Here is a 12807-nt window from a genome sequence, read left to right as displayed (position 1 = left end):
AAAATTTATTATTTTTAAGCAAGTGTAGAATTTTGAAGTATTTGTCTTATGGAACGACGTTACAGTTATAATTTAGTAAAACTCAATCCCATTTTAAAAACGTGGCTACTCATAACAAAACAACAATTTTCGGAGCCATTTACATTAGGATTAGTTTGTAATCAATTCACTGATTGCTGCAGAGTTTGTTAGAAAAGGTTGCTATTTGTAGAGAGAGAGCATCAGGGATGGAAGTGCCTGGATTCTGGGGTTTAACTCGATGTTTGCATTCTCCAGAAGTTGCGGTCAGATTTTTTTTGAAAGGCCTGGTGTTATTCTCACTACAAATTTGAGGCTATATTTGTAATATTTTAAGGTACTATATGTAACACTTCATATCTTGGTTATTTTACTTGCAGAAATGGTCATTTATTTATTTATTGCAGGTATGTGGATATGATATCACAGCTCCTGACACTGGACCTTTGTTTAGACTTCCAATAACAGTCATTGTACCCATAAGGTTAGTAAACCTGTTTATCAATTACTTTATTTTGTTGTTTGGGCCTTCACAGCGCCTTGAATTCATATCCTTCTGATTCTGGCAAAATAATTGTTCTGAGCTGTACTCACTTTGGAGACAAGATGTTTCTAGGGTACAAAATTCTCACTCAATCAACTTCCAGTTATGTAAACATAATACTCGTCCTGAATAGACAAGCCATTTTTAAAGACTGTTCCACCAAACCAGCAGGATAGATGTAATATTGTATTGCAATACAGTCTTTCATACAATTTTATATGGTGGGGAGTTAAACAAAACATCATTCTAAATAAATAAAAGCATCAAGCTTCCAAAGTAGCATGGAGTACTACAAGACCACACGTGTTTTCTATAGTTAGTTTAAGCCTATACAACCAAGACTTCACAGTTACATTAGTTGAAAGCCATAAAATATTAATAGGTCACATTTTCAGAATTTTGCATTATATTTATATAAATAGTTTTGCACAAACCACATTTCAATCATCATGCCTTTTAAGCAGAAGCTTTAAAACCCTCAAAGCTGAAATTTGCAAGGTTTATAATTGTCATGTGAATTGCCTGAACTGTTTACAATTAAGAAAGTACTGTGAAATCTGTAAATTTACGGACTTCTCTTAAAGGTCTTGGCGCAGGTGACCTTATTTTCAAAATGGTCATTCATAAAGATTAAGCCAAATGAGTCAGGATTTTCTGTATTTCCTGCAGCATTCTTCTTTGCCTGCATTCATTTTCTATTGGGATTTCCCTGTTCATTGACATCATTTTTCATTAAGGGAGATTTGTTCTGGTCTTGGAACTTTATGCACAACCTGCAAACGTTGAGGCCACTACTGTTAAACCAGAGTGCTTGGGACTAATGTGCTTCGGTCCCCTGCCATGTATCCCCTCAGTCCATATGCTATGGTTGCTGGTGGTTAAAGTGTTGAGGGTGGGTGTGGATTCATGACTCGTGTTCCTGATGCAGCAGAGCTGCCATTTCTCTTTCGGGACACTTATGTAGTGTCTGTTGGTGTTTTCACTCCACGATATCTGACCTGGATCTCATGATATCCATGAATGTTAACAGATCAACTTTTTGTTGCATTGATCTAATGTACTGTAATTGATTCAGCACAAACTTAAGCCTTCTTTCTGGTTACCTGCATGGTGCCCTGAAATGTCTGTAAAACAGTGAGCGGTCCATTCCTTTCTACTCCACTGCTTTGCCAAGCTCTGATAGATATCAACCGGCATTGAAATTACTTCTGATTAAAGCCTTTTAAGATTCTGAAATCTATAAATTCATCACTATTTTTGGTTGAGTTCACTTGACCTCCCTGCTTTGCCTTCCCACCAATTCTTTTTTTCCTCGCTGGCTTTCTCTGAAATTCTCTTGCCCATGTTAATTTATTCGAGCTGTTCAATTGTCATGTACCTCTGCTGACTTGCTCCCAAAAGCCTTGCTTGCATCAAATTTCCTACTCCTTGTTCTGTTCCCTTTACTTTATCTTCAGCACCAACAACAAAAGGCCCACGAATACTTTTGGCTTTATTTTTGTTAACATCTTGCTCTCCTTTCCAGTAAAGTCTTCCACCTATACTACGCCCCCCACCACCCTGTACTTATTTCCCATTCCCATGTAGTGATGCATATTTTCTCCCAATCTTTCTTCCTTTTTACTCAGTTAATTTCTCCTTTAAGATTAAGGTTTTGTTCTACTAAAATTATAAACCCTTTCCTGCCTCTCCTGAATTCTTGGTTGCAGATTACGTGAAACCTCGGGTTATGAGCTTGTGTGCAGTGATGTTTATTTTAAACCTGGCCAAATCAGACGGCACTTTATTGAAGTACCTTGCGGCGCTGCTTGGACTGGTAAGGGCACCATATTTTGAAACCAGTTTATATTCAGTTGAATCCTTTTCAAAAACCTATGGATTCTGTCATTTCTGCTTTAAAAGTACATGTATATGTATTAAATGTGTTTGTATATGTCGACACTATATAAGTGTTCTTAGTTATTCTGAATAGAATAAACTTTGTGATAGTATGATCTCAAATTTGATAGATGCTCTCATCAATATGTTGGTATGCTCTCATCATTACAGGTAAATCAGTTCAGCAATATTTTCAGTAAAGCACCCACTGGAAAGAATATGCAATGAAAAATTATCCGTGGGCTTAGTTTTTCTTCTACTGACCAGGGTTGGTGGCAGAAGTGAACCAAAGTTGGTATTGAATACTAACTTAAAGAAAGAACTGGCCAAAGATATTTTCCTGATAATGACCATGCCGGTTATAAATTTAAGTTACTTTCACCTTTGGCAAGTAGACAGTTAAAACAGCCAGGGGGATATCCCAATCTTTTGCGAACCATGTCATTTTGTCTGCGAGGGTTGTGGGGGTGCAGTGATTTCCATCTTTGGTTAGGTGAGAGTCAAATCAATATGTGCTCACTATTTTCAGTGGCACTGTGCCACAATTTTAATTTACAAAATCAGGAAACCCACATGATCTCAAACCTGCCAGCAATAGGCATCAGTGCAAGAAAGATTCAGAAGTTTTCATTGCTCTTATGTTTCATCATTGCCCACATTCTTCTACTTCACCAACCACATTTGGTTATGACCACAGACGCCAAATTGATTCACCTGCATGATGCATACATATGAAAAGAATCTTTGGCAGTGCTGTCAACGTGCATAGCTACCATTTCAATAAAGGATGCAGTACCATTGCTTATTTCTATTTGTGTATTATTTTAATTTCTTCTTACAGAGGTCACTGTTTCTTCACTTTCACCTGATGTATCCTCAAAGTTTGTCCTTCATGCAGTACAACTGGAAAAACAAAAAGCTTATCGCACTAATGAGTTCTATAAATTCACATCGCTTTTAGAGAAAGGATCATGTTGTGAAGCATTTCCAGTTTTGGTGAGCATAAACTTAGTAACATAAAGCAAAAGTTATTAAAATGTTTTAAGCTCTTAAAAATTAATTCTGAAAACTTGTATCTTTTTTTTAAACTGTTGTTAGAGTGGTAAAACACTCGAATTTTGCATTGCCCGGTGGTGGGCCAGTCTTGGTGATGTCAATATCAACTATACCATTTCCTTCCATGGAATCCTCTGCACTCCTTCCCAACTGCACATTGTAAGTTTTTATTTTACATTTTATGGTTAAATATTTTAGATTTCATTAATTGAATTCTATCTCTGGAGCAAAGTTTTAGTTAAAATGACCTGCAATTTGAGGGTATTTACAAAATTAAGTCATATGACCTATTTTAATTGTTTGTTTATTATGAACATTTTAAAACCTCAATTTCAAACCAAGTATACTAACTTGTATTGTACTTCGTTTGTCTGTGATATGTTTTTTTTCTGATGATATAAGATAATCATAGAATTTTAAAATGTAAATGGGGTCTATTTATACCTTTGTGCAGGTCAAAAGATGAGACATTCAAGATAGTCAAACACAACTTTCTTGCAACAAATCCATGTTGGCCATCGTATGTTACCTTGTATTACAAAAAATAAAAGATTGCAGATGCTGGGAATGTGAAATAAAAAGAAGAAAAAATTCTGCAAATACTTTTGCATTAAATCACATCTATAGAAAGAGAAACAAAGTTACTGTTTGAGATCAATGACTCTTCAACAGGACTGTTCTTATGAAAAGTCATGGACCCAAAAATCGATTTTGCTCTGCACAGGTGTTATTGAGCTGCTGAGTATTTCCAGCATTCTTTTTTTTTAACATTTAAGGTCAATGGCCTTTCATTAGTTCTTTTATGCATTTCCTCCTGATCTATTTTCATTCCATTCAATTTCTTTACTGCTGTCATCTTCAGTGTGACATTGGTAGGATCATCATCTTTAGTGAAGATGTATCAAAAGTAAACATTTAATGTCTCTATTGTGTCCTCCGCCTACCTAAAAATGTATTTTATGACACCTAATTGACAATTCTTGTACAATTCAAAAGACATTTTTTGGTTCCCTTTTATGTTACTTCACTTTGACCTTTTTATTTCTATTTCCTTCTGTGAAAATTTGTTACAAAATTAGACCAGGCAAATTCTGTTACCTTGAATGAACTTTAAAAAAAATCTTAAGTAACATACTGAAATTGTTTTTTTTCTCAAATATGGCTTTAGTTATATAGGATATTGGTGAAATCGTATCTTGTTTACTGCATTTGGTATTGCTCTATTTCTTTAAGGAAGGATATTAATCTGTTGGAAGCAATTCAGAGAAGGTTTACTAGACTAATAACTGGAATGGGCAAGTCATCTTGTAAAGAAAGATTGGATTTAGGCTTGTAACTGCAGGAGTTTAGAAGAGCAAGAGGGGACTTGATTGAAACTTACAAGATCCCGAGGGGTCTTGACTGGGTGGATATGGATAGAATGTTTCTTGTGTGAAAACCTAAAACTAGAGGTCACCTTTTCTTAAAAAAAACAAAGGTTGCTTACTTAAAAGTGCCAGAGATGAGGGGGAATTTGTTTCTGAGAGTCATGAGTCTTAGGGACTCTGCTTCCCCCACCCTTTGAGGAAGAGAGCTTTTGAATATTTTAAAAGACAGTGCAAGAGAGTGAAAGGTTACCAGACACAGATGGAAATGTAGTCAGATCAGTCGTGGTCTCATTGAATGATAGAGTAAGCGTGAGGGGCCAAGTTGGATGCTCCTGATCAGAATTCAAATATCATATGTATGTTTGTAAATCTTTTGTTTAGAAGTAGACACTGTAATTAAAAATGAGTAAATCAAAACACATTTCAGGAGCGTTTTCATGAAATGTGCTGTGATTAAAGCCAACATTTAAATCTTTGAAGTTTGCAGAGCTTTTTTTTAATGCATTTGCTCCTTTAAAAGAAAAAATGACCAAAGATGTATTTGATTTAAAATATGATGTATTGTAAAGATAAAATGTTGGAATTGAAAGAAAGCTTGTAACAGTAGAGATCAATGAGTACACTAACAACTAAAAAAGAGAAAATGTTCAGCACAGTAGTAAAAAATATTTAATTAAATACCTTGGAATAATACAGTTTTACAAAACCAGTCATGTAAAAGTTGAAAATAAGTTGTGACTCTATCTCTGTACAAAAAAGAAAATGTAATTGCTGAGTTAAGAGTCAGCCTTGGTTCAGTGATGTTGCTTTCTCTACTAAATCGGGTGGCAGGGTATTGGGTTGGTGCGGCTCTTCAAAAATGTGTAGACATAAAGCAGGCTAATACTTTATTACTATCCCAAAAGAGTGGTGGTGGTATCAGCCTCTAAAGAGCTCTTAAAATAAAATCGTATCACCTATCTTGGATGGATGTAGCGTATCTTGCCTTTAATCACAAAGTAAGAATGTTATCTTTGTACCCTAACCAACATTTACAAGAAAAATAGTTTATCTGATCACTGTGCTATTGCATTTTGTGTGACCTTGCACATTATTTTCCTGGGTTAGTGGCCACAGTTTCAAAGCTATGCAACTGGAAATGTCTGAAGTCTTCTGAAATTCTATAGAAATGCAGGTTTATTTATCCTTTGGTTATAAGAATTAACAGTGCCACAAAATTTGGTAAATATTTCTTTCAGGTATCAAATGCATTTAATATCCAAAGAGTTAATTTCATTCAGCTAAGTTTGATTGATAGTGAATGTTTGGCTGATCCAAAGAAAACTGGTTACTAGAGGGGCTCTAAACATACATTTCTCTAAATATTTTCTCCTAATGTTTCTCCAATGTAGAATGCTTCAGATGGAATTACTCGTTTCGATGTAATATCTACAATGAAGTATGAAGAAATTGCTCCCTCTATTAGCCTCAAATGCTGGGTTCAATCCTTGAGGTAAATAATGACTGTTGTTTAAGTCAGATAGTTATCTTATTAGCTATTAGTTGTTCTCTTTTTGATATTGAGGGTGCATACTTAATAAAGTATTAATTGAGGATGATAGTACTTTGTTATCGGTTTTGCCTCACGTGTGCATGATCCTGTAAGATTTTCAATATAATCCAGTTTGTAGTTCCTTAGATTACTCTTCCAGGATCACAGATATCTATGAAAATGTTGCTGTGTTAATTTATTTCAACTGTGTGATTAATTTTTAATTTAATTCTGATAAAATGGAAAAGGTAATAGTTAAAATGGTTAATGTTCGAAAGAATATGGTGGCAAGATTCCTGAAAATTGACAAGGAAATTCTAAGCTGACTTGTGTGGCTGCACATGAATTGATGTTCCATAAGTAGTTGTTCACTATGAGATCATTGGCAGTGCTCTCATTTTTGACTTAAAGGGTTATAGGTTCAAGTTCTACAAAACAGACTTAAGCTGATACTTCAGTGTAATGCCGTAGGAGTGAAATCTTTCAGAAGTGGATGTTAACCTCAACTTATGACATCTCCTGCCCTTATTCCAAGAATTCTCCTGCTGCACCTACATTTATTCCTCAACAAACACCATCAAAATGATCAGCCTGTGTCTTGCAAGAAAATGTTGGCATTCACCCACATAAAATTTAAGCAACATTCGAATTTCCGTCTGAATGCCGAAGTTAGGTTGTGGTTTGCATGAAATCGCAAAATTGAAGTGAATCTACATGAAGGTACTAAACCAGATTGGACCTAATGTAGAGAGCATGCCTCCCTTTATTTCAATGGAGGGTAAACACTTTGTCTTTTTTATGTTATTTTTAAAATAAAATAAGTTTTCAGTAATTTTCGACACTTCTTAATACTTTTATTTCTGAATACATTTAATTGTCTGTAGAATTTGGCATTTTAAGTTATTAACAATTCCAGCTAAGCCACTGGATGCGACTGCTACCATTTGATCCCAATATGAGTTTCTCTGCAAAGCATCACTGAGCTGCAGGTTTTGCTGGGAGAATGGCAAAAGTTAAGAACTTGTTTAGCAGCAAGTGTGGGCCATAAGAACCATGATTAGATGGCATGCAATTCGGCATACCTTAATTCTTGTGCAAATTGCTGAAGAACAGTGTTGACAGTACGTAGAGCAAATGGAAATTTTATGTTTCAGTTGTTGAGAAACACATAGATGGTTTAATGGTAGGAGAGGCTAAGGTGAATGATGAGCATGCAGTGCTCCAGGACAAAATAAACCAGTTTTGCCAACTCATCAGGTGAGAGGTAGAATTCTCAAATCGGGCTTTAACTTGTTTCAACTAGGTAATTTTGTTTCAACTTGACATAAAGCTATGTCAAGTTGTAACAAATTACCAATTTGCTATGAAAAATATTAGTATGAGAGAATCAGATTTGCATTTTAAATTCATTGGAATAAAGTAACAGTTTCTTAAATATTTTTATATCTAAAATGTATTGAAAATTTAAAAAAAGAAAGCTATATTCACTTTGTAATAAAATACTAACTGGAGGAGGAGAGCAAATGCATTTCCAGTCATTTTGAAGAGAGATATTTTCCTTCTCTTTTTCCTTTGTTTCTGTAAATAAATAGTTCAATTAAAATACTTAAGCACCAATTTCTAATGAATCACTTCTGTCATTTATTTTTAAATTTCAGACCGGTAAGTGCAAAAACAAGGCCCTTAGGACCACGCGATACATTACCAAACAATCGGCAATTCTATGAGATTATTTTGACATACAGCTTCCATCAAGTAAGTATTACACAGTAGTTCATTATTTTCATAGCAGTATATGAGCAAGTCTTGAGGTGTTCATTATTTTGTAGCAATGACCTTGTGGAAATGATTGCTCTGTTGTACTGAGAATGATAAGAAAACTTCAGTGTCAGATGGGGCAATATTCAGTGAATCGGTGAAGCAAAAGACAAAAAAATTAGCATTCATCTGACAAGTTACTATCTGAAAATTTACCTGAGCCATTTTTGAGCCTTTTCATATGTCTTCAACATTATTCAAATTCTAGAAGAATGTTTTGCACAGAATGACTGCTTCAGTCAAGTAAGTGCTGAGCATCTCTGATTTAGGTGACCATACTGGAGCAAATGCCACTAAATCACCCATGTTGGTGGCAGCGTCCTGCTTTCTTTATAATGTTGTGGGAAATTTTCACCAGGTTTTTCTCTTTTTTTTTCTCTGATGGCTTTGACTGATGCTTGGGTACATTTCCGCAGGTTGTCAATACAGTTCCAAATTACACAACTGTGAACTGTAATGACTATGTAATTCTGGATTGACTATGTAACCATTATGGATATTTCAGATATTCTGCATCACTTCCTCCCCACCCACCATGTATAAATTAATAAAATCTCTCATTTGATCTTTAGCAGGTGATCATTAAGTAATCAAAAAGCAAATATCTGCAGATGCTGGAAATGTTAAATAAAAACAGAATGCTAGAAGTATTTAATTAACTCTTGTGGAAGAGGCAGTTAATGATTTCATCAGGGTATCACTGAATATTGGTCGTTTTGGATTTTGGTGTTGGATAAATGAATTCTGAAGGGAACTGTAGGTCACTGCCGTCATTTCACCAGGTAGCATAGATTAAAAATAGGAATTTTTAGTTTGTATGGGCTGTTATAATATTCCATATGAAACATCCACCAACTGAACCATTAGAGAGGTCAAAAGTTTTTTCGGAATGAAATCTAATTATGGAAAGACTTCAATTTTGACATTACTATCAGATATCAGCACTATTGCCAGTTTGTGTTCCTTACAAGAATGGGATGTTACTGCTGAAGTTTTGCTGCCATAATCAATCTGAAATCCTCAAAAGGAAACTGAAATTCAGATTTTTCCTTCATTTACAACAAATTAGCTATAGGAATTTTTATTTATTTTGGGGCATTGATAGGATAGAAGGAATCCTTTTCTCTTGGGGCAGGGGTATCCAGAACTAGAGGGCACAGGTTTAAGGTGAGAGGAGAGAAAGGAGATCTGAAGGGTAAACTTTTCGGAGGGTGTTGAATATTTGGACAAGCTGCCAGAAGAGGCAGTGGAGGCAGATACAGTTTCAATGTTTAAAAGGCGTTTGGACAGGTGCATAGATAAGAATTCATAGAGGGATACGGCCTAATGCAGTCAAATGGGATTATTGTAGATAGGTACCAGAGTCAACATTGACCAAGTGGGCCAAATGGACCAGTTTCTGTGCTGTACAATTCTATGATAACTTTGGATGAATAGAACAGCAGTTGATAAGAAAAAAATCTAATCCTCCAGATATGATATTTAATATGTTCTATCTTGTGAATCATTTTGATTCTTTAACGTTCTGTGTGCATAATAACTATAGTTAATGTGGTAAACATGCCCTTTTAGTATATTTTACTATAAACATCTTTTCAAAATTTATGTGCTAGTCATTTGAAGACATTTTTATCCTCAAAAGACAATGGTATTCAATTTTTTTTCCTGACTACAGACAAAGAATGGAGAAGTAACAGTCAGCTGCCCTTTGCTTTGTGAGCTACTGTACGAATCTGAATTTGATAGTCAACTGTGGATGCTGTATGATCAAAACAAAAGACTTATGGGTTCAGGAGATGCTTACCCACACCAGGTAACTAAAGTACAAATAAAAATAAGTGTACAAGAACTAAATAATTTTTCTTGAAACCCTCCTGCTATTGCCATTTTATAATGTTGCCATACTGGGAACATCACAGCTTGGTTTTATTACTCTATTTTTGATTTTATGTCAGGATGTTTATGCCTATAGCTTTTTGGAACAAATTATTCTCAAAATAAGACATCATTTTGTTTCAAAGGTCTGTTCTACTCATTATCCTGTGTATGTAATGTTAACTTTTTAAGCAGTTCTCCTTCCATTACTGTTTTCATTGAACTGGATGAGGAAAAGAATAAAGAAAAATCAAGGAACTAAAGTCTTTAGTTTTGCATTTTTGTCTATCTGTGCTAAGATACTAATTTCTTCTAGATTATCATAATGTTATAATATTGAAAATTCCCCATCATTTTTACCACTGCCCAATTTGAATCATCCCCCTTTCATCATTACTGAATTCACCTGTTATTTGGTAATTAAATTACAAAAGTGCTCTCATCACAGAAAAGGTGGTAAAGATCTACATTTTTTAATTTCCAGTTACATTGGCTACTTTCAACTATGTTACATTGCAGATATATACCCAACCTCATGGCTTTCTAGTGGCAACTGGAACTAACTGTTGGTTCTCCTTTTCCATGGACAAATCCTCATACTATCACGAGAGCTTCCTGAACTGAAAGAGCAACTTCCCACATCTCCATGACAAATTGTTGGCCTTTGATTTCCCTTTACTGCAACTTTTCCTTAGACACTAAAACAGTATTATTGCCCTGCCAGATAGAGTTGAATTTTTAATTCTTCATTCATGGGCTATGGATGTTGCAGGCAAGACCAGTATTTACTGGCCATTCTTAATTGCCTTTGAGAAGGTGACAGTGAACTATGTGGATGATGGAAAGGCTTTAGGTAGTCAGGTGTTGAGGCATTTACTGCGGGATTGCCTTTTTGTGCCTTCACAATATTTACATGGTTGGTCTAAACTACAGTGACATCAAATGTTCGTGATGATGATGACGACGAGGGATTTAACAATTAATCGTTAGAGCTGCTGTTACTGGACATGATCATTGCCTGGCTCCCATTTAGATTGTATGTTATTTGTAAATTGAATTTACTGTTGGTGACTTAAAATATTGTAGCCTAAGTTCTCTGAGCCAGATATCCAAACACTGCTGCTCCTGACTGTGAGTGTGGGAATGCAGAATTCCCATTAAATGTACAAGGAAACTCCACCTCTTACTAGACTAAAGCTGATTTTACTTGCAGCTTTCTTGCATTGTGTTTGTGTATCGGTGAATGTGATATCCATACACTGGTCTTTTATTTTGCGCTAACTCAATCCAAAGCTTGTCTTTTTACAGCTATATTAATCATTTATTAGCCCGACTAACTAATACTTAAGATTTCGTTTTAAGTACCCTAGTTACTCACTTTGCTACAATTTCTTATTCTCCATTTTCTTCCTTGTGCAGTGAGGACTGAATGTGCTGTATAACACTGTGTCTTTACCCATCCAGTATTGTCAATATATTTGATTTGAATTGAGTGCTTGACTTGGCTTGTCATACAGATCTCTGTCACATACATGTGTTTTGAGGCTCTTTATCAAAATGTGACAGACAATTTTCTATATATCAATCTGGCTTTTAACCACAAGCACCATAATGGGAAGAAGCCAATAACATAACAAACAAGAACTATTTATCCTTAGCAAATACAGCTATCTGGATTGCCCATTTTATATACATTATTTTAAATGTAGACTATTACATTTTGGTTGATGTAAAAATGAATGATTAATTGGCTGCAAAATTACAGAATAGCCTGAAGTACTCACTTCACAAGGCATTTCTATTGTGCATTGAAATTTGTGATCCTGTTCTGATTATGAATAGTAAGCATCTTGATTCTATAAGTACTTCCCTTGGATTTACAGTAAATGAAAAATAACATCTGATTCCAACTTCCAAAGTTAATTACAAATTATTTTGCAGCCTTCAATATACTTATGTTATTTGGAATCCAAACATTTAATTTAAGACGTAAATGAGCAATTAAATTGCAGAATAGGTTTCCAAAGACAGAACTTTTTAATTGTTTCTTTTCCTTTTTTTTTGCATAACAGTATTCTCTGAAGTTGGATAAAGGAGACTACACTATCCGTCTCCAAGTGCGACATGAACAACTTAGTGAGCTGGAGCGCCTTAAAGACCTTCCAATTATTGTATCCCATAGAATCCCCAGTTCTCTGAATTTAGATGTTTATGACAGCCACAGCAATGCATTAACAGGCAAGAAAAAAGCCAACACTTTAGCTCTACCACCAAGTTGCTCACAGCCATTCTTTGTTACTTCTCTTCCTGATGATAAGTAAGTAGTACTGCTTTAGCATTTACATTATAATTACAAAACATCAACTTGTATTTGTATAATTCTTTCGATAAAGTAAAAACTCGACATTTCATTGAAGCATGACTATATGAAGTTTAAATCTGAGCCGTATGAAGAATTATTAGGACAGGCTATTGAAGGTTGCTTTAAGAACTGCTATGTGAGGAGTGAAAGATTGAGATTCAAAGAGGTTTAGGATGGGTTTAGGAACTTGACCATAAATAGAGTATGGAAAATTGGTGTTTCCAAGGCCAGAATTGGAGGCCTAGAAATAGGAAGGTGCAAAGCTGCATAGTATTTGGAAACAAGGAAAAGAATTTTAAAATCATGGCATTACTTGACTAAGAGCCACTGTAATTCTTTGAGGTCTGTGACCAGTGGT

At 35.1% G+C, this 12807-nt stretch overlaps 1 protein-coding gene across 1 annotated transcript in view; it reads left to right on the top strand.

The window, feature by feature from the left end:
* Window positions 1-12807, top strand: part of tpp2 (tripeptidyl peptidase 2) — a 108977-nt gene that overhangs the window by 52664 nt on the left and 43506 nt on the right. Inside the window, 8 exon segments of the mRNA XM_052026364.1 lie at window positions 426-502; window positions 2272-2378; window positions 3282-3436; window positions 3539-3655; window positions 6255-6355; window positions 8053-8149; window positions 9888-10025; window positions 12160-12404. Coding sequence (XP_051882324.1) covers window positions 426-502; window positions 2272-2378; window positions 3282-3436; window positions 3539-3655; window positions 6255-6355; window positions 8053-8149; window positions 9888-10025; window positions 12160-12404 — 1037 coding nt within the window.

Source organism: Pristis pectinata, chromosome 11 (genome assembly GCF_009764475.1).
Source record: "Pristis pectinata isolate sPriPec2 chromosome 11, sPriPec2.1.pri, whole genome shotgun sequence".
NCBI lineage: Eukaryota > Metazoa > Chordata > Chondrichthyes > Rhinopristiformes > Pristidae > Pristis > Pristis pectinata.
This window is presented reverse-complemented; position numbering and strand designations above follow the sequence as displayed.